At 45.5% G+C, this 23,536-nt stretch overlaps 1 protein-coding gene across 3 annotated transcripts in view; it reads right to left on the reverse strand.

The window, feature by feature from the left end:
- Positions 1 to 23,536, reverse strand: part of grin2ba (glutamate receptor, ionotropic, N-methyl D-aspartate 2B, genome duplicate a) — a 119,077-nt gene that overhangs the window by 92,252 nt on the left and 3,289 nt on the right. For all 3 annotated transcript variants that reach the window (XM_076751730.1, XM_076751728.1, XM_076751729.1), the window contains exons 2-3: positions 20,496 to 20,646; positions 19,248 to 19,355 (exon numbers count right to left, since the gene is read on the reverse strand). In XM_076751730.1, the coding sequence (XP_076607845.1) occupies positions 19,248 to 19,274 (27 nt within the window). In that variant the 5' untranslated portion in view covers positions 19,275 to 19,355; positions 20,496 to 20,646. The remainder of the gene's footprint in view (positions 1 to 19,247; positions 19,356 to 20,495; positions 20,647 to 23,536) is intronic.

The raw sequence follows: 23,536 nt of genomic DNA on the forward strand, positions 1-23,536 counted from the left end.
CCGCAGAGTAAAGACAGTGCACTGCTCTACTCTAGTCCCCATTGCCTGGTTATGACTGCTTCAGCCTCTGTGACTGTACAGATGCAACAAAGCATTGGCCAATTAGGTAAGAACACAGTGTTTCAGGTAGTTACCTACTCCAACCAAACAAAACCAGGTACTAAGTGGGCCCAAATGGACAATAAAAGGGGTAATAGTCATTAATGAATGTCAAGGCTAACATGGCTCATATTGCTGTAGTGGAAAGTTGACAGAGCAGGGGATACGAGGCGTGACACAGATATAACAGCTCTGTAATTGGCTCCTTTTTTTTTTTTTTTTTGCTTTTTGTCAGCTATAAATCACACGATTATAACTAGCAGGGAGTCCATAGCGGATCTCTGCATGCGTCAAATGCAGACCAACTATTAGCGGGCAGGTCAAGCAAACACCACACAAACACAGACGCACACAATCAGAGAAAAATTGGCTTTCCGGTCAATAAAAATACCTCGTCTGGCCTTACAGGTGAACAAACAGGCAGCGCAGTGTTCAGGTTTGTATTTAATATATGTGACTGAACAGCACTCTGATCCAATCACAACATATTCAGCTCTCACAGTAATAAATCCACACAGGACAGGAGGCATTACTGCCGAGAATGGTGTGTGCGCTTGTGGGCCGTAGCTGTGTGTGTGTGTGTGTGTGTGTGTGTGTGTGTGTGTGTGTGTGTGTGTGTGTGTGTGTGTGTGTCGTTGATGAAATTGGTTTGAAAGGTTGTGAACAGCGCTAGCAGTGGCTTGCTCTCCCTAATGCATTTTAAGAACTGACATTTATGTTTTCTGTTCAAATGAAAGCCAGCAGAAAAATGTAACCCGAGCGCTAATCTCTGGCGATGAGATGCCTTTGATTCCAAATTGATTCAACGGCGGACGACACGTGACGATATTAAAAACATTTCTCAGCCCGTGGCAGCAAGCGGCGAAGGTGAGCCCCCGCTGCGCCCGGGGATGCGACCAGGCCGCAGCACGGGTTGGAGCGCCAAATACTGATGAGCGGCGAAATCGACTGGATACTGGAATCGCCACCAAATCTGCGATATGTGAGATTATGAAAGAAATGCTGGTCTAATGTGTGAACTCATTATAAACTGCTCTGATAAATATTCATGCAGCCTGTCTGTGCAGCCTGCTGTGGAGGTGGGAGGTGGTTTGTGTGTGTGTGTGTGTGTGTGTGTGTGTGAGATGTGTTTGGACCTGTGTCTGTACATGATGTTCTGAAGCAGCCACTCACCAGCCCCCTCACCGAAGCAGACCAGCCAGGCTTTGCAATCACATGTTCACTGAGGCTCCAGGACCAATCCACTGGCATAATGGTGTCTATTTCCAGAAAAGAGGGGACACTGAAGCACCCATCGCTCTCTTCCTCCCTCATTCCCTCTTTCTCTTTCTTTCATTTTAACTCTATTTATCCCTTTCTCTCTTGTTTTATCATTTTGTCTCGGCGAACAATGCTTCCTCTCAATTCTCCCACTTATCTCTCGCTCTTGCGCTCGCACTCTCTTCATCGCTCTCTTCTCATTATGTGGTAAGTGTCAGGTTTGTCGATGGTGTTATTTGCATGAAAACTGGAGGACAAAGGCGACTGGCAATTTTTCACATTTATTGCCTGGTTTGATATTTAAGAGGACAGCAGAAGATGGCACGGCAAGACAATCCCTCCGTATCTCTCCGGGTGACTTCCGAGCGTCTATGGGTGCAAGTACATTATCTTAGCCGCTAAGTCAGGCGTGCTGTGGTGGCTTCATTCCTCCTTTTAATTGAAATGAGAATGTCATGATGAGAGGTTCACGCATCAGAAGCAGCAGCGGCGGCAGAATAAGCACCAAGAATTTGAAAAATTGCCCGTTACGTCAAAACCCACGCACACTCGAGGCTACTTACGGGTATAATTCTTTTGTCGGAGCAAGCTTGTGATTTCATTACAAGAACTGAACAGATGAGGAGGAGAAACTTCATCCGTGGCTTTTAGCGTTCTGCAGGGAGAGGGACTCGACCGAGGCGACGGAGTGAATATTTTTGACAGCTTTAATCTAATGCCGTCGAGTTGTTTGGCACCACGTTGTGTCTTTGTTTCAAGGCTAAACCCTCAGGCCCTGACCCAGAACAAGTGCTGACAGGCGATGAAAGAAAACGTTACCTGGACAACCACTTTGACCACACAGCGGCGAGACGTGGGGGCGGCTGATCACACACACACACACACACACACACACACACACACACACACACACACACGCAACCTGTGGCACCGTGGTGGGTGGGAGGAAGGGAACAGACTACCCAGGGCCTCAACTGAAACACTTGTTGCCTTCGAGTCTCTATTTAAAGATTGTTTGAAGGGTTGGTTCCCTTTTTAGAGCTTTAACGTTGGCTGCTGTTGAAATGCAAAAAGCTGGAAGCAGCTCCAGCAGACTGGGGGAGAAACATCCCTCATAGACTTAGATTTCGAACAGAGGACAGGTGACATTTAGAGGCATTTCTGGTAGATCAGAAAATGAAAATGTGGACTTTAAGCTGAGGATAATTGGGCATACAGATGTTTATTATGAAAGGAATAATTATGGCAGGAGGAAAGCAGCGGGGGGCACACTCACTCCTCTGCATAAGGTCTATGATTACGCCTCTGCACTGCACATTTCCTACTTTATTTCTAAGTTGAGTGTCTGTGTGTGATTTGTGTGTGTGTGCATGTTACCTGATGTGTCGCGTCGTATCGTCCAGTACAACTTAAATTCATATTGAGCATAGACGTGTTGAAGTGATTAATGAGTAATGATGTGAGCATGCAGAATTTGTTTTTTTTGTTGTTGTTTTTTTTAAATAGCACGCACAGATTGGAAAAGGTATAAAGGTACATTTTTCCTTTATCTGTCCGTTGAAGTCTTATGTGGAACCAAAGAGCCTGTAGCTCCATCAGAGCGCGGTGTGCAGGAAGATGCCAAGAGAACAGCAGACAAGGGCAGGCAGTGGGTGCATTTATAAAGCCATTATTAAATGCATCATGTTTCCCAAAATTTACATGAAATTGGTTAGGAATGGACTTAATATGACAAGCTGAATTTGATCCATGCTCACTGGCATAAAGCCCGAGTCTTAACAGTCTGCAGCTCTCGTATTGGATGCAATTTAAGGTAAGCCCTTAGACAAATCATGTGGCTTTTCCCAATTATGTGACAGTATGAAGTGGCCATACTTAATGAATTAATAAAATTATGAGGATCGTAAAATTCCAGCAGGCCTCTAGCCAAAGTTCTGTGTGAATATATACAAGAAGCGGGTTGATTATCATGCAAATGCTAAACCAATTTAACAAGGACCTTTTAAAACTACCCATATTTATTCAAACATGCCTGAATTGAAGCTTGTCAAACAGTTAATTATTCTCTTTGTGGATCAGATTTTCTAAACGCATTATCTGCTCCAAACTGCCCTTCAATCCACACCATATGGCCTTTCACAAGATAATGCAGCACTGTCTTGGCATAAGGTGCATAACTACCTACTGCACTTATTTGCCTTGATAACACTGTACACTCCTCTTTATTCAGGTACTCTTCATTGTTATGGATCAGAGGTTTTGAGTTGTGCTGAATCATCATGCACAAGGCGATACCCTTGACTTTCAGGCTGTATTTCAGGTACTGAAGCAAGTGCCCACTGGAGCACTTATTCTGGATTATGTGAGGCTTTTTGAGGTGTAAAGGACAGTCACTGGCTGTGTGAGGCAACACTAGGTGTCCCAGCTTACAGACATCACATTTGATATCAAATATTGCCCCCCATTGAATAACCACAATGCAAACCAGCTGCCCAAGCTCGGGGCCGCCGTTCCAAGCCATGCCCAGTGAGCCCACAACCCGTCCAAAAGATGCTCCCATAGGACACATCACAGTGTAAGGGGAAGAGTAAGGCATTGCCAGAGCCCCGGACTCACTTGGCTAATTTACTGGGCAGACGCAGTCACAGTGTGAAGCATTTACTCATCGTTTCCTGAGATGTGGCAGCTGTTGAACGGGTAAAACCGCCTGCAGCTGTTTGATGATGCGCTGGTCCTGCAGCTGAGGAAGTCAGACACGGGGACAATGCGTGATCTACTTGCTCGTCCGCACACTTCCACCGAGCCAGGGAGTAATGGCACAGTGTAAACACTTATGTCTGATCTCTCGTGGTGTGTTCGGGTCTTGTGCCTTTGCGGACAGACATGTATGTTAGTTGCTAACCACTTTCCACCTACCATCAGCTGTTAATTTTTTCATATCAAGCCTCCTATACACACAAAGACACTTAAACACTTCTGATGGATAAATGTGTTTTGACACCACTCAGGGAGATAAGCACTTGGTCTCCAGGATCTCTCCCAGGGACACGTTTCTATTTACACCTACTCCACCTCGCAGAGGAGACGCTTAATCTTCTCCATGATTTGTGGCTTCAGCTCCAAAATCCCTCTCTCCACTTTGTTCTTTTCCTCTTCCATCCCGACTTTTCTTTCTGCCCTGCGTTCTGTTCTCACTTCCCTCCTGCCTCATTTTATCCACTCGCCTTCCCTCTCCTCATCTGCCTGGCATCAGCATTGTGTGCTTCAGTCCACGTGTTGTTGTGAAGCACCTTTACAGCAGTGTTTATGCATGTGGGGTTTTGCAGCAGACTGCATTGTCTGCTGAAAGGTAAAGCTAGGGGTAGGAAGAGTACATGCACGGTGCATTGAGTGACCCCCATGCCAATAACAGCGCTGTAATCACTTTAAATGTGTTTTATTGTCAGCTTTTCACAGATTAGAGCCACAGTAATCTGTCCTCCTCTATCCATCTCATTCCAAGCTGTTATTTTTGGCCCCAGGATTCTGCCTTTTTGGATTAGTAGGTGTGCAAAGGGTTTTTCTTTTTTGTTTGATTTTTTTTTTTTTTTTCTTTGTGGGGCTGAGTGTGTTTATGTGTGTGCACTAGTGAGAAACAAGGTTGCATAGCAAGGTATCTGCACCGCTCCATAGTCAGGGAATATAATCTCGAACGGACGTTTTAAAAGAAGATACTAAATGACAGTGTGGCTGCATGCTCCATATCTGCTTCTTTAAGTGGGAATCAAAATTTCATGGGTGCGCTTGTATACATCAGAACCCAAGGCCTGAAATATGCTTAAGCAAGAACATGGCCTAATCCGCTACTGCACTGTGTCTGCCATGTCTGCCAGTACAATGCACACATCACTAACCCCGCAAAAGGAGGAGGGCAAAGTGAACATACAGGAAACTTTTGCACAAAAGAGTTATTTTGTACACTCCATCCGCTTTCAGCAGAAATGTTCTAGATCTTCCAATAATTGGCCACAGTTTAATTATTTGCAAGGCTATAAATGCTTCGACAAAAACTGTAATTTCTGCAGCACCAGAGCTACATGTAATAACAAAAAGTGTACGTTAAAGCACCCACTCGTAATCTTTTACAGCCCCCTGTAATTCACACCTCCTCTGCAAACACACTGCAGGAAAGCTGTCTCCTCCCTCTCCCCTTAGGCGCAATATTGACTGATGACTTTCATTTTCAGCTATCAATTCTGTTGCTAATTTTACACATTTCAATTAATTCCAGGTATTCTTGCACGGGACCCGCTATGATTAGAAGCTGCTGGAGGATGGATTTCACAATCTGGTGCTGCCCTTTATTTTCACTGGGTTTCAACGGGACCCCCAAACGTGGCCACGGAGAGAGGCTGCGAGTGTTGCTTTTTTTTTCGCATGATCATCGCAATTTTCTTGCAGACGTAAGGCTGTCACGGCTGTCTCTCTCCCGAACGCCGTCTTCCCAGCCTGCCGTGCCGAGCGCCTCTCAGCTGCAGGATGATGATGAGACTCCCCGCAAGGATAATAACATCTACGAGCATCCCTCCAATGGATGTCCCCCGGATTTAATCCCACCCCAATGCTCAGCCTGAGACAGACGCGCACCCCGGAGAAGAACAGCAACGCTGTGGACGGACAGACGGGCAAGTTTGCCAGTTCAACAGGCAGCAGCCACTGAGATACACAAAGAGACAGATAGTCAGACTGGACAGCTCACCGGAAGACGTGCAGCACAAACAGAAGCAGACAGGAACAAGCACACTGCCACAGGTGAACACCTCAGCATAGTGGGTGGCACCAGAGTAAAACCACAGAGTTAAGACAGCTTTTCTAATCCGAATATGACAGGATGTCTACTGGAGACATACTACAGAGAGAACTGCCTCGGTGATACCAGATAGTATGTCGCTCTTTGAGTTCATAATACACTATCCCCTGGATAAAAGCAGATTTTGAAAGCATCTGCTACCAGTAAAGGAATTCTTTTTCTCCCCGTCCACACATGGTCAGCACATGTGGTCAGCTCCATAATGACAACCTTTGTGGCTGCTCGAGATTCAATGTCTTGCTCAAGGACACCTCACAGGTCAGACACTCGGTAGGAGGACTGCTTTAAGGACATGCATCACAGGCGTGTTCAGAGTGCAGGCAAATGTTTCTGAAGTCAAATCTTTCAGACAGACTCTCTGCACTGTCATTTGCGAGTGATCAGGTTGGATTTGTGTGTCCAGACATTACCAATCCATCTGCAACGGTTTCTGTGGTAACAATGTAGGCGTCAGTAACTACGGATGCTGGTGACGCAGCTTTCCAGTGTGGAAGCATGAGAAATGGAGATCCATCATCTCATCCTCCAAACAATCACGCTGTCAAGTCGCGGTTCAGAACTCCTCCGTCGCAACAGACAAGCAGAAGACGCTGCGACACGTTGCAATGTTGGACTCTGCTCAGCCTCACTTCCGTCACTCTGGAGTTGACGTCGCCATCGTGTGCTGCGTTGCGAGTAGTCCAAAAGACACGTGAAGTCCGATTTGAGGGGCCAGAGTGTCCAGACTGAGACACATCTGTAGAAATCCGACTCATCATATTTCAAACCAACTCTAATTGTGGCTCAGATCTGATCAGCAAAAGTTGCATTTGATGCTGTTTAGACATTCTAAAATCAATCTGGATATGCCAAAAACCAGATTTGGGCTGTCTGAACAAGTGGCAGCCTGCTGCCACGGCACATCCCTTTAACATGCTAATCAGTGGTGAAATATTATTTACAGATCACTGATAAACATCTGTGCCTGGAAGAACCGCTGAGACTTTACTGTAATGAATAGATGTTTTATGCTTTCAATAGTGATCTATTGTCTGAAATAAAAAAGCAAATAAAATTCATCAGAATATCTGCAGGTAGACACATGAAGACGACTCTTCACTCAAACTTTTCAAACAGTTCAGTGATGCACCAACTGCAAAAAGTTCACTTATAAATATTCATGCATGCAAATATATCCAAATGTTGGTGGTGACTACGGGGAGTGTGTGTAAAAGATGATCTGACTCCAGCTCAGGTCAGGAGACCTCCAGAGCCTCTCTGCGCCTGTCGCCATGACTACCCGGAGGACTCCATTTGCGGCGCCACAGTCAGCGGAGGGAATCGCTCCAGTACCTTCAATTAGCAACCCATTATCATTCATGAGTTTGTTTGTGCAAAGCTGTAAGATTGAATTCCAGTTAGTCCTTCCTCTCTGCTCCCGCCTGCTGATATAATGTAAAGGGAAGCGGGTCGGCAGCACTGCAGCGGCAGCCCTGCGCTCCACTGCCGAGCTCCATCGGGCTAATTTCTGCTCCACTGAGGCCTGGCTCATCCCCGTATCTCCCTGAGACGGTGTCAGTTGTGCTTGCACGACATGCAAAGGTCATAAATTAGCAATAGGGCCCCTTGAAGGAGACATGCTGTTAAGCTTCAACCTGGTGGCACTCCTAAGAGGAGCTTTTAAGACTTAATGTTTTGCATATAAATACATTCATACATTTGGGTTTTATTTATTTCATTTGACTGTGCCAAGCAGAGCCGTTCCCTCTGCCGCTGCTCTTCTGGAAATCTCACGAATGTCATAAAAACAGGAGGCATTTTCATTGTTTGTCTCAGGGGAATCACCACTCGCCCAGTGGACAAAAGCTTTGTCTCGTTACCGTCATAATACTGACTGCTCTCTCTTCTCTGCTTTGAATCAACCCAACAACAACATATTCCTCTTGTTGTGACATAATTAAAGGAGTGGTAGCGTGTGGTAAACAGGGCCCACTGACCTGGTGGCTCTAGTGTTGTGTTTCTGCCCTCCTGGCTGTTGTGTGATATAATGGTGTTGACCCCAGTGGCACCAGACCCTCCATATTGAGTTATTAAATTTATGCAACCACTAAGCTCCTCAACTATTTCACAATGATGTCAACCTTCAGCGGCTGCGCATGGCCAAGGCCTGCTGTGGACATTCTCAATTTCTCGTGGAAAATTGAGCAGGTAGCAGTGTGAGAGAGAGAGAGAGAGAGAGAGAGAGAAGGAAGCAGGCCGAGCGAGACAGAAAGAGATGGAGAGAGGAAGAGTCAGAGGGGGAGAAGAAGTGAGCCCTGTATATTTTATTCAGTGGCAGCAGAGTACAATTCATAATCAGGGCCGACTGATTCACAGTTTTAATTAAAATGTAGCCTTATAGCGCCGGTGGTAACATCTTGATTTATGAGGACCCGACCGCAGGCTCCCATCCACCAGAGAGAGTGAGTCCACTGTGGAGGAGGAGGGCCGCGGAGAGGAGCGCAGGGGCCGCTAACACTCATGAGGAGGGGGAAGTGTCTCGTTCCTCACAGCGAGGTGGTTTCAACTGAGGGCGCATAACTCAGCGCTCGTGTGTTGGAGCGTGTGCGCGGGGCAGGCGTATGTGCGGGCCTATCGTCGCTCGAGCCCGACCGATATATCGACACGGCCGATGCTACGTTATGGCAGCATCAGCGTGTAGGCTGTAAGTAAGAAGCTGCATAATAGAAAGGCCGTTGATATGTCTGCAGCCATTTAGAAACAGTTACACATCTGTTAAAACCTCAAAAAACAGCATAGCGCAAAAATCGGGGCCCCGCATATATGCAGCCTCAGTGGGGCCCCTTCCCCTTTCAGTGCATCCATTGTAGTGGTTATTATGTTAATCAGCAATAAAGTGTTTAGAATGCACCTTGAGCATAAGCCGAAGCTGCAAAGTCAGCATCAGCGCGTTGGGACACAAACACTTTTTGTCTGACCTACAGCTGGAATGGACTGAACTATGTGCCACCTTCAAAGGGGACGGGCCCCTGAGAGGCTGTAATATTTTTCTATACTAGCTATTTATTATCTAACAGCAATATATTATTTATACATTTCAAAACTGCAGATAAAAACATACTTCTTGGGGCTTTTTGACGGCCCTCTCCATGCTGGGACTACTTGGCGGGCTTAGCTCCACTATTCCTCCTCAGTCTGAATATGAATATCAGCCTCAAAATGCAGTATCGGTCGGGCTCCAGCCTGCATGTACATGAGCAGCTACAGTTCATGATGCATGCCTCTGACCTGGTACACTAAAAATAAAAAAAAAGTGAGTGAATATCAGTGAAAAAAGAAGACAGATAGCTGGTGGTATAGATATTGGCTCTAGAATAAAAAAAGCCTTTTGGAAAATGGCCAGCGCTGCAAATTCAACCATGGCTGATAGAATTTGCTTTGGTCTGACAGTAATGTTAAGTTTATGTCAGCCCCCTCCATTTAAATCACCACCATAACAGAATCCCTTGATACAGAGAGATTTTAATTAAAAAACTGGGTGAGAGAGGAGAGATAAATGCAGAGAGAGCATGACAGAGAGGAGAGAGAGAGGAAGATGGAGCATGAGAGGAGGGAGATGATGCAGAGAGTACGGGGAAAAGAAAGGGGAAGGACAGAGAAAGGAGCGAGTGATTACAGGAGGGAGATAAGTGCAAAGTAAGAGCTCGTTCTGCGTTGAAGTGAAAACAGAAAAGCACAGCGTGTCTCTACTTTCCTCATGCCTGCGTTTATTTTCAATGGCTCACTGCAGTCTTCCAGGACTTCGCTCTGACTCTGTGTGTGTGTGTGTGTGTGTGTGTTCTCATGTCTGTGTATGTCTGCGTCGGGGCATGTGTTTCGGCTTCCTTCTGCGCCCTCCCATTCTTCGTCACTCTCTGTGATTGATTTTTTAAGGTCTGGCTCACTCGCACTCACGGCAGAAAGCACAGTCAAAGTACATATACGCACACGCACGCAGAAACACACATACGCGCAGTGACATGCGCACTGACCCGCCGCGTACCCTCGCACAGGCGCACAGGAGGAGGCTGCATCAATCTGAATGATGCACACACATACTATCAAATAATCCATTTATGTAGAAGGCACGCAAGGCCTCGGCGTTAAGTAATGAACATGCAGACGCTGTCTCTCAACCTGAGCCATTCAAGCACATCCATACCGCCTCTTCAATTACACAACTGGTCTATCACAAAAGACACACACGTACAGAGAGACACAGCAAAACAGGGCCAGTATGTGCCAACTGTGTCTATATATAATGAGATAGAATCTAGATAGAGTGTATTTAGAACGTCTTTCCGCTGCCAGCGGGCGGTAAAGTGATAAGAAAGAACAAAAAGACGTCGGCACTCCGTGTTCAGCATTGTGTCGTTAAAGGATCAGTGTGAAGGATTTAGGGGGATCTATTGGCAGAAATGTAATATGATATTCAGTTATGTTTTCATTAGTGTATAATAGGCTGAAGATAAGAATCGTTGTGTTCTTGTTACCTTGGAATGAGCTCTTTATATCTACAGAGGGAGCGGGTCGTCTCCCACAGAGTCCGCCATGTCACACTGTGTTTCTACAGTAGCCCAGAATGGACAAACTAAGAAGTGTAGAAATGGAAAATCATTAATGACAGAAGTGAGCGAAAGGTTCCCTTTAAGTCTTCACTTCTACTGCCCATCACGTGCTGTCTCTCCCTCTTCTCCCTCTCTTTTTCCAATGCAATATGCACGCACACACACACACACGCACACACACACACACACACACACACACACACACACACACACACGGACTGGAGAACACAGTACACATGTGAAAACTAACTCCGCGCTGTGCAGCCAAGGAGACAGTATCTTTTGTCACCCTGAGGGTTTCCCTACTTCATAACAGATATCAGACGCCTGGGCAGCAGTTCCAGATAATGTCAGAGGGCAGTTTAGTAGTAACAGATATCATAATTCCAGTGGACTTAAAATGAAATATGCTCAGTTTGCCCTTTACCAGTAGAAAAGCGCTTATTTTCCCATATTTGAGCATTTGCTCTCGTCAGACCTTTGAATGCGCCCACTGCACCGTGTGACCGATTCGCCTGGCATCGTGACACGAAACAGCGGTGTCTCGTCTGCTTTTTCAGACGAGCCAATGAGCGCCGTGGGGGACTAATGCCGTTGACCTGCTGTTGTCAAGCATTGTCGAGTTGTGCTCTGGATCGAGAGGAGGAACAAGAACAGCGGCAAGAGAGACACTGCTGTGGAGGTAGCTCTTCACCAGACATCGTATCTGTTCTTACTTCGCTCCACTCCATTCTTAAAACCCTGGCAAATCCATTATGTTGCCACAGATAGGCATTATGTGTCGACATAACATGATGTTAGACAAACTATTCAAATATGAGACTTTACAGCTGCTATTAATATATCTATTACACACGATTACTTCTTCTTCTTTTTTTTTGATACCAAAATGCAATTCACTGCTGGGAATTTGTTGTTTTTTTGGCTTATCAAAGCCACATATATGTTTGTTGCCTCAAGTACTTGTCTGTGTCTATACCTGTCAATCATCACCACACCTCCATAATTGCGACTGCTATCAACATTATGATCACAGCTGCACTACGTAATACTGGCTGTACAGCTTAGAGAAAGCCTTAGAAGGATTTATAGCTATAATTACAACGTGTGAAAGCCTGAAGAGCCAAAACAGCTTGAATCCTCTGTCGAGTGCTCAGTTCTGAGAATTAATAAGGACTGTAGATGTCCTATAGACCTACTTGCCTGAGACATTTTAAGGTCGATTGCCTCTGCACCCTCCACTGACTCTTATTATACCTATAAGTTTAATGGAGCATCTCGGTGACCCAGTGGACCGACGTGCACATCATGTATTTGCAACATTCTCCGGCACTCTTTCGGGTGCGTTGTGTTTGTTATCCAGGGAGGAAGTGAAATTTGGATGTGTTTAAAGCACTTCCTGGTTTGGTCAGACAAAGTGGTTTCAAGACCTTGGTAAGAAGTGTAAGTCACTCAGTCACTCTAAGTATTCAGAGGAGAGTTTGAAAGTACTCACAGACACTCTCTCTCTCTCTGTCTGTCTCACACACACACACACACACACACACACACACACACACACACACAGTGTTTCCACCACTTTTGGGGACATTACATAGACTTACATTCATTTCCTGGAGACTTACCCTAACTCCCAAAGTATAAACAGACTTATGTCCCCACAACAGCAGTAATATACGTACACACACACACACACACACACACACACACACACACACACACACACACACACACACACACACACACCGTCTTAATGAGGGTGCCATCAGGGTCCGGCTGTGTGAGCATGTTCTAATTGTCTTATCTTTCGAGGTGGCACATTCTTGGACCGAGGCTTAATTTAACACCCAGTCCTCCTCCCGCGCTGGTGTTATTTACACTCTGCCCCATCAGCGACACACACACGGACGCGCACAGTCATTTACACCCAGGACTCAACCCTCCAAAAGTATTCTTGCACCCTATCCATCACCCCTCTCACACACCCATGTCATTGCTCTCTGTAGACCTTCTCATCTTTCCCTTAATGCCCCGTCACCCACCGACACCCCACCTGCACCTCATGGAAAATTAATTGGCAAGCTGCTGTCATGTGATACCAACTGTATTAGAAAGGAGCGTGCACTGATCCCCTTGTCATTCCACCTGTGCACCACAAAGAACACACCTCTGACAGCGCTGCAGAAACAGGTACCCACGTATATCATATTAAAGTGACCTGCTATTGTCACACCACTACTTGGGACAGTCAGTGTTTTTTAAGGAGTTCTGCTTTTCTTTCCAACTTTAGAAATATGGAAGTAGTGGATACAATTGACTTGCATCCTCGCCATACAGTTTCATCAAAAATCCCACCCGCGATGACTGAACTGTTATGACAAACAACTGACGCAGCGCCGCGCCACAAGACGAATCCATAGCTTCTTCTCCAGCGTTTCCATCACTGACACAAGTGACTGTGTGTGGAAATTGATCCGTAATTACTCCACGAGTATGAAGTCTCTTGTGCAGAGAAATGTTTGTCAGGAGTTTTCACAATTGAACAGTCGGAGCACTCGCGGCGTTTTCAATACTTCTCGAACTCTGCTTCTGGCTTCCAGGGATCAATGTGAGATGCAAACAGGAACAATCGACTGAATACACAGAAGAGGTTAAACGGCTGCATGAGAGCTGCGACGTGTTCAGGTGCATTGAGTTTAATCAGACTTTGACAAAGCTATTACATTTGTGTCCCTTACAATCGCTCCCATCGCAATCTCCTCTCTCTTCCCTTTGTCTGTCTGCCTGGTTGGAGGTGTTACAGCATCTCCCTGTTCTCCTCGAGATAGATTGGCACATACAACCTATTCTCCTTTTCCTCTTCTCCACCCCCCCTTCCTCCCCCCCCCTCTCTCTCTCTGCAGCCCGGTTGCCACATATCACAGAGCTTGACAGTATGTGGATGAGGTCCCTGAGAGAGGCATTAGCTCCCTATTGGGAGTTCTTCTACTAAACTCCTGGGGGGCATTTTTCCTTAACACAACCCAATCAATGACTTTTAATGTGATCTACTGGCAAGCAGAGTCGCAGGAAAAGGCTGCGGGAGGTTTTGGGACAGGCTGAGAGCCTGCGAGGCGGCAGGAGTTTGCTTTGCTCCGCTGAGGCGACTGAAGCGAGGTGAGCATTAGCCATGACATTTCAGCAGCAGCGAGGCCGGGACATGCTGCTGCCTCATGTCCGGGTCATCTCCAGCTCCACTCGCAGAAGAGAGCGCAGTCAGCGATGGTCGAGGGTCACTGCCCATGCTTGACCATTTCATCTTTGCAACATCACAAACAGGCTTTCAGACATTTTTTTTTTTCTTTGCGTGTGGGGCTCAGCTGATGATGCACTCTCGGTCTCATAGCAGGGGGGCGTAGCTGACTCCTGGTAGAACGCCGCATCGGGGAAAGTAATCCCTTTTCTGGTATGGACTGATTTATTGTCCGGCGGAGCGCTCATAATGGGAAAGAAAAACGTAGCTTAGTGGAGCGGAGATGAAGAAAAAGAAGTTTAAAGAGCATTACTTTGTTGCAGCTTCTGCACAACAAGACATTAATCAAATTCTGTAAGTATAACATTAATCACGTACTATGACACAAGTGCTATTATTTCAAATTAAAGCTGGATTTGAGGCGTTGCCTTAAATCACCGACAACAACACCAAGTTGCTGTAAGCTGTCATGTAAAACCCATATTTAGTCTGTGAACATTCCAAGTGAATGGATTACTCTGTCTCTCTGCCCCTCCAACTGTAATGTCACTGTACACAAACAAAGAATATATTTGGTCTCATTCAGCTGCAGTCATCCTTTCTCTCAACCATACAGAAAAAACCCTCCTGCAATCTGCATCAGTCCTCTAAACATCAGCGCCAGTGTTTCCTGTCCACCGTGGCTGGCGTTAAGTTGCTGACCTGTGGCATACACACACACACATACACACACACACACACACACACCCTGAAACAAATCATTCACCCGCTTCAACAACACGACCTCTAGGTGAGGCCGGAAAACGACGAGTCAGCTGAAGCCGAGCACAGATCTGCTCTTCCAGACCGCTTGCACACCTGCACTTGCTTTAAGTCCAGTGTTGTGCAGATATGTATGTGTGTACATATTAACACAGTGACAGAATTATACAACAATCTGCATATTAACCTCGGCCCTCACAGGTAATGAGACAACAGTGAAATGCATGAAGGCTAGAAACATCTAAATTGAAGATACTACAACACAAACACATGAATTGACACAAATGTACAGTAGGTAAACAATCTATCTTGACTTGTAACAGTAAATTACATGATTGATTAATGTGTATTTTTACAATTAATCCATTATTCCTTTTGTCCAAATGTTTTCACACTAGCAGAGTGAGGGTGAGAAGTGAAGCAAAAATACTGCATGAGACGAAAGCAAAGGATGGAAGAAGTTAAGTGACTGTAGTCTGGCCCGCTGATTTGAAGCAAATATCTTGCTCTAATATCTCACTTAAATGTGAACACGCAGGCACAATGCACGAATTTTTAGATTCAGCATGACTTATACTTTCAGAGGATCTCATTAGCTCTGATCCACCTCTGTGATTAAAGCTCCATAAATGTGTTAAGAAATCCAGAAAAAAAGACACAGCAAGTCCAGAACTTGGCTGAGAATCATCATGTTTTTAAGTTTGCTTCTGTGTTAAAGTGATTCAGTTGTGGTTGTCTATAAATCCACGGGAAAAGCTCAACCAAGAACTGCGAATAGCTAAATCGGCATACTTGTAATGCTGCCAATTTGCCAAAAATGGCTCAAGAGAATGTGGCTAAAGTTGAAGCCCACAGCGAACTCACCAACTCCACAGCAAACTTAGAATTCCTTCACAGTGTCAGACTTTGAAAACCCTGGTTTAGTTTAAAAAAAGCAGAAAACTTTGAAAAACGGCCATCACAATCTTTCAGACCACAAAGCAAAGTGACTTTTGACCGAAGGTCTTCCTTCTGTCCAGCCAACAGTCTGAATTCACTTCACAGTGTTAGAATTTTGAACAAAAAAGCAGCAAAGCCTCACAATTAGTTAATGATCGATTTTTTAAAAAAATGTGTTGCACACAGTGAGCAGTGTGAGCATGTATCCAGATACATGCTCACACTGCTCATTGAACACATCACACAATTACTTCCACTCCACCTGGTTCTGCTCACCAACTCATTACTTCTGGACACAAGTCAGTGACGGGATACCCCTCATTCCGAGCTGTCGCATCCCCCTCCCTCCATCCCTCTGCCTGTCCATTGTCCTCTCAGCTTCCAACCCACCCATCCAAAACCACAAACCCATACTCACTGCCGTGCCATTGCCCAGAAAACTATCCCGTTGACCTGAAACACAATGCACATCACACAGTGGTCAAACCTTCTCGCAGAATATACAGCATTTCTGTGGAATGAACGAAACCCACCACATATCAATCCCCTTTCAATCACACAAACGTCCTTTGATTCTTTATTTTCTACTTGTCTATGAAGCAACCTTTACAGGACCGGCTGCTCCCCCGTCTGCCCACGAGTCTGACTGTCTAATGGTTTGGAGGGTGCAAAGGTGAGAAAGACTCTGTAATATGTGCAAAAACATCAATCCAAACAAACTGCTGTTTCAATTCCTGCCGATCAAACCATCGACTAATCGCTTCAGCACTGGATCCATCCAACAACTGGAGCGCAAACAACCTGCAGCCTCCTCACAGCAGCATCCGAGAACGTGCCAGAAAATAACAGATGCCACCAAAGCAAATGTTGGAAGTGCAACGCTCAGCTAATGATTGGCTTTGCGGGCCGTTTTCCAGATGACTTATGCCACCGCTCCGCTGCTGGAGACAAGGATGAGTGAAGCCGTATTGATCCGCTGTTTTGCAACCCAATCGATGCTGCCACACAGGTCTTGGCGGCGTTCTCAGGTCAAGCTGGAACACGTGATCTTACGGTCCCAAATTCAACTAATGTGAAATAATAGCATTACTCGGAGATAAATAACCACCAGAGACTTACACTCACCTTGCTGCTGTATCCTACAGGTCTATTCAATTAGAAGATAATTGAACATCATTGAAGCCTCGGTTGAACAACGCGATTGGAATTCATTACAAAGAGAAACGTGCCGGGGCGACTTCGCCGTGCCTGAAAAGTTTCTTTGAATAGGGCTGAGTTATTGAATTAATGAGATGTGCCCACACGCCGCAGTCTTACTTTGCATATGGCGACAAAACAGAATCGACAGTAACACGGGCGCATCAGAAGTCTTCCTGAGAAAACACACAGCTGCACTCTTTCTATCCTCTACTCCACGTCCCCAGAAACAACTGCTAAAACACTTCCTCTCTTCTCTTACTCCCCTTGCTTCTTTTCTCCTGTCCTTTCTTCATCAAACGCCTCCAAACTCCCCAGCTCTTTAAATTTGCTCTAATTTAGGAAGACACAGTCGAAGGAAAAAGGACAAAAAAAAAGATACTTATTTCCACTTCCTTTCCATTAAAAAAGAAAGCTATCAATTCTGAATTTTATTCCAAAATAAGCAACCTAAGCACACTGGCCTTTTCAGCAGAAGAATGCATTATCAGATTAAATAAAATTTAAAAAACACTATAGGAAGAGGACCAATATACCCAAGAGGTGCTCGCATATCTCACTGTTACGCTTCAATACAGAAATCCGCCATTAATTACATTCTGTACATCAGCAGGCAGGAGAAAGGTGATGCTTAAATATTTCACACTACATTTCACACATCAAAGAGCGCGGCCGCGGTGCAGTATTCTACCAGGTTTGTGCTCTGGTGAATGATGACGTGGGCTCCTAAATAAGAGTCTGTCGTTAATTGGATTTGACTGAAACATGAGTGAAAAGCCACACTGCACTTAATTAATGGAACTGAGTGGTGGTGATATAATGAGGGGGACCAAAAATCCCATTTAGGTTAGGTACACAAGGGCTGGAGATAAAGCTTTTAAAAAAAAAAAAAAAAACTCATGAGACATTATTATTCTAATATGTCCTCATTTTAACTATTATTCCAGCCAGCGCGTTCTCTAAACAGTTCATGTAAGAGCAGGAAGCTCGCCGGACTTGAATAATAGGCCTAATAGTCTGATCATCTGTAACCGTGAGCATGAATGCTAATTTTTTTTTTTTCTTTTTTTCAAAGAAAGGTGGGGTGGAGCTGTTAATTCGTCTGTATGGTGAGTGAGGTCTCATGACGTAAGGCGATAGTAAGGCAATCTGCAGCGTCAGCGTTAGCCGAGGCAGCTGTGTGACTTTCAGCTAACGACAGAAGGCTGAGCCGCTTCATTACCAGGCTGCGCTGCCGCTCTGCTGCTGGCGAAGGCAAGAGGAGTAACTGTGTAATGGCAGCATTTGTTGTGGGCTCACACAGTGTCCAACAGTCCACCCGCCTCTCTCTCTCTCTCTCTCTCTCTCTCTCACACACACACACACACACACACAATAACCACTGTCTCCCATCAAAAAAAAGAAAAAGAAATGCAGTTTCTCACTCTTCCTCCTCTGCACCGAGGCTCAGTCTCTTAAACGTCACGGCTGATTAATAGTGCATGGGATGAGACGAAGAGAGAAGGAGGGAGGGAGAGGAGCAAAGAGGAGAGACAGAGAGAGGAAGGGAAGGAGAAACGTGGCAGAAAAAAAGTAAGAATTAAAAAAAAAAAAAAAAAAAGGACTGAGGAGATGAATGTATGAGAAAACGATGGAATGTGCTGATATGATAATGGCCTCTCACGGGCCCTTGTGGCAAAATACATTTGCTCTGTGTAATTTGGTCCTGGGACGGAGAGAGAATTATGTCCTCTTTTATCTTATCACACAAAAAACATACCGTCCCTCTTCCACACACACACACACACACACACACACACACACATACAGTACAATGGCGCACAAATAGGGCTGACGAGCACACACAAACACGTCCAAACGGCCGTGTGCTTCTGCCACAAACATCTCATTTGACAAATCCTTTAATTGCCCGATCAATGCTCGTATAGCCATGCAAATGAAGCAGATACTCAATGGGGGCTGGGTCAGGGTTGAGCGTTAGCGCGCACGCGACCGATCAAAGTGCACACTGCGCTAAAGAGCCGGGATTAAACCATTCGTCTGTAGGATCCACCTTGAACCGTTATCCTGACCCCTGAGCAAAACGGGCGTCGGATACAAAGCAGAAAAAAAAAAAAAAAAGCCTCCGGAAGTTTTACATCATCCATCACTGAGCTTTAGAAAAGGCGCACACTTAGTGAAGCTGCAGACGCACAAACGCACAGGTGAGATAAGACCAGTGTTTTTTTTTTTCTTTCTCAGCGGTTCTCTGCAGGGACAACACGAACAAAAACTCAGAACAGCTCGAGCCGTAGAGGGGCCCCATGCATCAATGCTGTCTTACCTTGTGTTTTGCCAGCCAAAGTCTCATCCCAGCGTCTCAGAAGTAGCATGATGGTGCGGCCTGGGACTCCTCTCTCCCTCTCATAGCCTCAGACTGAAGGAGGCTCAACTGTAATCAAAACAAGGGACAAGGACAATGTCATCACCGATCGGCAGCAGCCGCCGGATCCTAAAATATTCTAATTTTGAGCTTCTATAGAAACAATTTCGTGTCAGGTCTCTCCGAGTATGCAATCGTAATACAGAATTGAATGATTGGAAGGCAGAAAGCCATTAAAAGTTAGTTAAAAGAGCATCACTGTTAACGTGGAAAACGGAACAAAGACTCAACACAATGACGACATGTACGATAATATTCCGCTATTATTCTGAATATGGAAATAGCCCATATTTGATACAGGTCATATAAAGAGCATCATCTGTTTGGTACTCTGAATTCAGCTTTACTCCCAGTGTAGAATTTTCTGATTAAGATGTGAAATATTACGCTGTTATTCGGGTTTGAGGAGCATTCTTTGGAAATCTAAACAGCTCATTCACATTACGCGTCTAAATCGCGTTTTTTACTGCAGTTTTCGACACACGGCCTCTTGCCTGTTTACGGTCAGCTCTGTGTGTTGGAAACAAACCAACTGGCTAACACTTAGCGGGGCTGGGGGCAGAGATGCGTGCACAAAAGAGAAGCCCACATATCTGGTTGGATGGAGAAACGCACCCACTTCAACAGGTTTTTGGATGTGTGCAAATGATGATCATTATGTGATTCACATTACATTTTATTAGCTCTGTTGTCCGTTTCGGCAAAAAAAATAAAGGCAAAGACCAGAATATTTGTGCTTGTAAGTCAGTGAAGCCAGTAAAACACTTGAAATGCGTTGAAACTCTGACTTTTTCTGAAGAGGCAGAACTAATCACCTGGAATGATACCATCTGTCAACGTCATTAGCCAATTAATAGAAAGATGAGTTTAATTAACTCAGAACAGGAGACCCCACCAGCAGGTATTTCTGCTTGAACCAGCTGCACTTGATATAACAAATGTGTTTTAGTCTTCATGATTCATTGAAGTCCACCTCTCGAGCAGGACGCCTCATTAGGTGTGTGTGCTTTTGCTGAAGCAAATACAGATGTCCACCAACGAAGAGGTGAGGTTCGAACTGCGGCGGCGTCGCTCAGCGTCTGTCTCCTCTGCGCATCGTAATCCTTTCGGTGATGATTGCAAACAAGGAGTTTGGAAGTGGGTACTCACAGCAGTTTCAGGTAAAATCCGCGATGGGTCAAGAGGGTAAAGCAGCAATTTCGAGGTAATTGTACTCCACAGGAGCAGCTTCACTTCCGTTCTCCCCTTCGCTCCTCCGAAGAGATGTTTGGCGTCGCTTGTTTTTCTGACGTCCGCCAGACTGTTATTGCAGAGGGAACAGGGAGGACAGAGGGTTAGAAGCAGGTCACAGTCAGACTGACTCTAATAAAACCATACTGCGCTTTGACCTCTGACCTGCTCCCCTTTGAATTAATATGATAAAATGGAACGAGGAGGATCTTAAAACGTACAACTCAAATGGTTATCTGAATACGGCGCTGTGTTGTTTACAATCCAAATCCACTCTGAAGGCCATTACTGTTCAATAAAAACAATACGTCTCTCCTTAATTTGTTTAAATGCATCTCACAACTCCCTTTGTGTGTGTGTGTGTGTGTGTGTGTGTGTGTGTGTGTGTGTGTGTGTTGGTGCAGTTTTGCAGGGGATTAAACAGTCTGATTTGAGAAGAATCCAGCCCTGCATGATAAATAATACATTTCCTCCAAATGTGCTGTAGTACTAAATTGTCTCTGCCTTCATCCCCAACTACCCCCCAACAACAGCATGTAGTAGATCAGAAGAATAATAAATAGCTTCTATTAATCCAGATTATGCATAACTCATATATCATGAACACTACACACACACACGCACAAGTCCACACTGGTGTCTAAATCGAAGGGGAGAGTGTGAGCCATACTTTAGGTAAATGAATGATTAATTGAAATATGTCGATGAATAATAAACCAGTCTCTGCGGGGTAACAGATTGCACTTTTCATATTTAATAGATTGATGGGCCGCACACAAACTCACACAACATGTACACACACTCGCAGCAACATGTAATCACAGACAAACACACCCCGTCACATGTACGTGCAGCCACCGCGCGGTCGACACACGAGAAGAAGGGGTGAACGTACGGTAGATTAAGACATCAAAGAGGGCCTACGCTGCTCACTCGAAACGCCCAGGCTGCTTCAGCTTGTTTCTTAGCTTATACTAATCCCACAAAGGGGCCTAAATGTTGCTTTTCTGTACACTCTGTGTACTCCCATTTCCTTGTCGTGGACAGGGTCTGCGTCGATACAAGTCCTCTTAATCAGCTCCGATGAATTATTGAATAGCCTTTTTATATCAGATCATGACCCATATTCCGCTCACTTGAATTGAGCACGCTGCCAATAAAATCGAGACGTCCCACATAGGCTCCCTGCTTGCTCTCTAATGGCTGAACGTCATTCAGTGGCACAGCTGCAAAAAGCTGCGAGCTTCACATGGAGCTCCGCAGACGGATTCGCTCTTTTAGCGAGATGACGGACAAGGTGAGGCATTATGCAAACGTGAATCTGAGGTGAACTGTTACCACAGTCTGGAGTCCAGGAGCTAAGGTTTGGCTTCTGGTGCAACATGCTGCACCGCTTTAGAACGCAGCGAGCCCTGGAGATCTTTGAAGATAAAATATCTAAGAGAGGGTTATTGCTGGTTTCATTAAGGCAGATGCAATGCTCAGAGCCAGACACCGTCGTCTCATTAGGTAGCACATGGGGAGAAAGAGAGACAGAGCGAGAATCAGTAGGAAGAGGGGATAGGATTATGAATCTCCTTAGCCCCTGCTGTCTCCTCTCCTGGCCTGTTTATCAATGACGACTGCAAACACGCTGCCTATGAAATCTCTTAAGCTCCGTTTGGAGACTTCTGGCAGACTTCTTCCTCACGTAAGCTGCTGGCATCAAACAGTTCTCAGACACTAAAAATTGACAGGAGGTTTGAAATATGCAGCAGCGCCCCGGCCACCAAACACAACAGGTTTATCGTTCAGTAAATTTTGGTGGCGATATTCAGACGGACGTTACTCATTTAGAATGACTGGAAAGACTTTCATTCTTTGAGTGGCGTGAAAGATCAAACATGAACTGCGACGGCACGTTCAGCAGGAAAATTGTGCCGCATTCGCAGGTGACTAGGATAAAACTTGTGACTCCTTTGGAAAAAGCAGCAAAAATATATTCTTGTCTTTCAGGATGCCAAAGACCACCCAGAACTTGTGTCCCACCAGACAAACCACCTCGACATTTGCGTGGAAGTGATGTTTGGCTGAATCCATCTTCCAAACTGTCACTCCATCACTGGCCACACTCTGAAGGCTCAGTTAAAAACATTATCAGCACCCTCTGCGTAACAACAAGTCAAATCAGCTGGATCAGCTACAGTTTCTCAGCTAAGTGGGACATAACGTTCGCCGCCTCCCTCCACCACACCGTCAAAACAACCCAGCGAGCAGCAGTTTCGTCCCGTTCAGAAAAAGTGACATGCACTATTTTGGTGATCATTACAGTAAAAAGTCAACGGTGAGCCACGTGTCAGAGGCACCCGAGACGTCCATTTTGCAGCGTGGCAGCTGTGACAGCTTTGACACACTACCTGGGCTTAAGTGCCCATCTGCAGATAGGCTACAGGGGTCACATGTGTGCCAAGAGCGCCGAGCAGAATGGGTAATGGTCCTGGGTTATGAGCAGGTCCCAGGTGGGTTTTAAAGGTATGTAACCTTGACTGTGCACCATGTGTGTGGGCGCACACACACACACACACACACGCGCACACACACACACACACACACACACACACACACACACACACACACACACACACACTCGGTGTAAATCCCAACTACTGTCAGCTAAATGATAGGAAAGTTAATCAGAGAAAAGGGGTCAATCGTGGCTGTGCCTGTGATGGATTGATGGACGAAGTGTCTGCATGTGTGTGTGTGTGTGTGTGTGTGTGTGTGTGTGTGTGTGTGTGTAAGACAGAAATAGGGTGTGAATGTGCATTTTGCTGCAGATCAAGATTTCATTCCAACACACTCCACCAGGAGGTGTGGGATATACTGTCATTCTGCTGCCGTGAAGCACGTTGTGTTTCAGTGAAATAACAGCAGATAAAAATAATTGCATTGAGAAAAGGGCAATGTAGCCTGTCTCTTCA

Source organism: Chaetodon auriga, chromosome 16 (assembly GCF_051107435.1).
Source record: "Chaetodon auriga isolate fChaAug3 chromosome 16, fChaAug3.hap1, whole genome shotgun sequence".
Lineage (NCBI taxonomy): Eukaryota > Metazoa > Chordata > Actinopteri > Chaetodontiformes > Chaetodontidae > Chaetodon > Chaetodon auriga.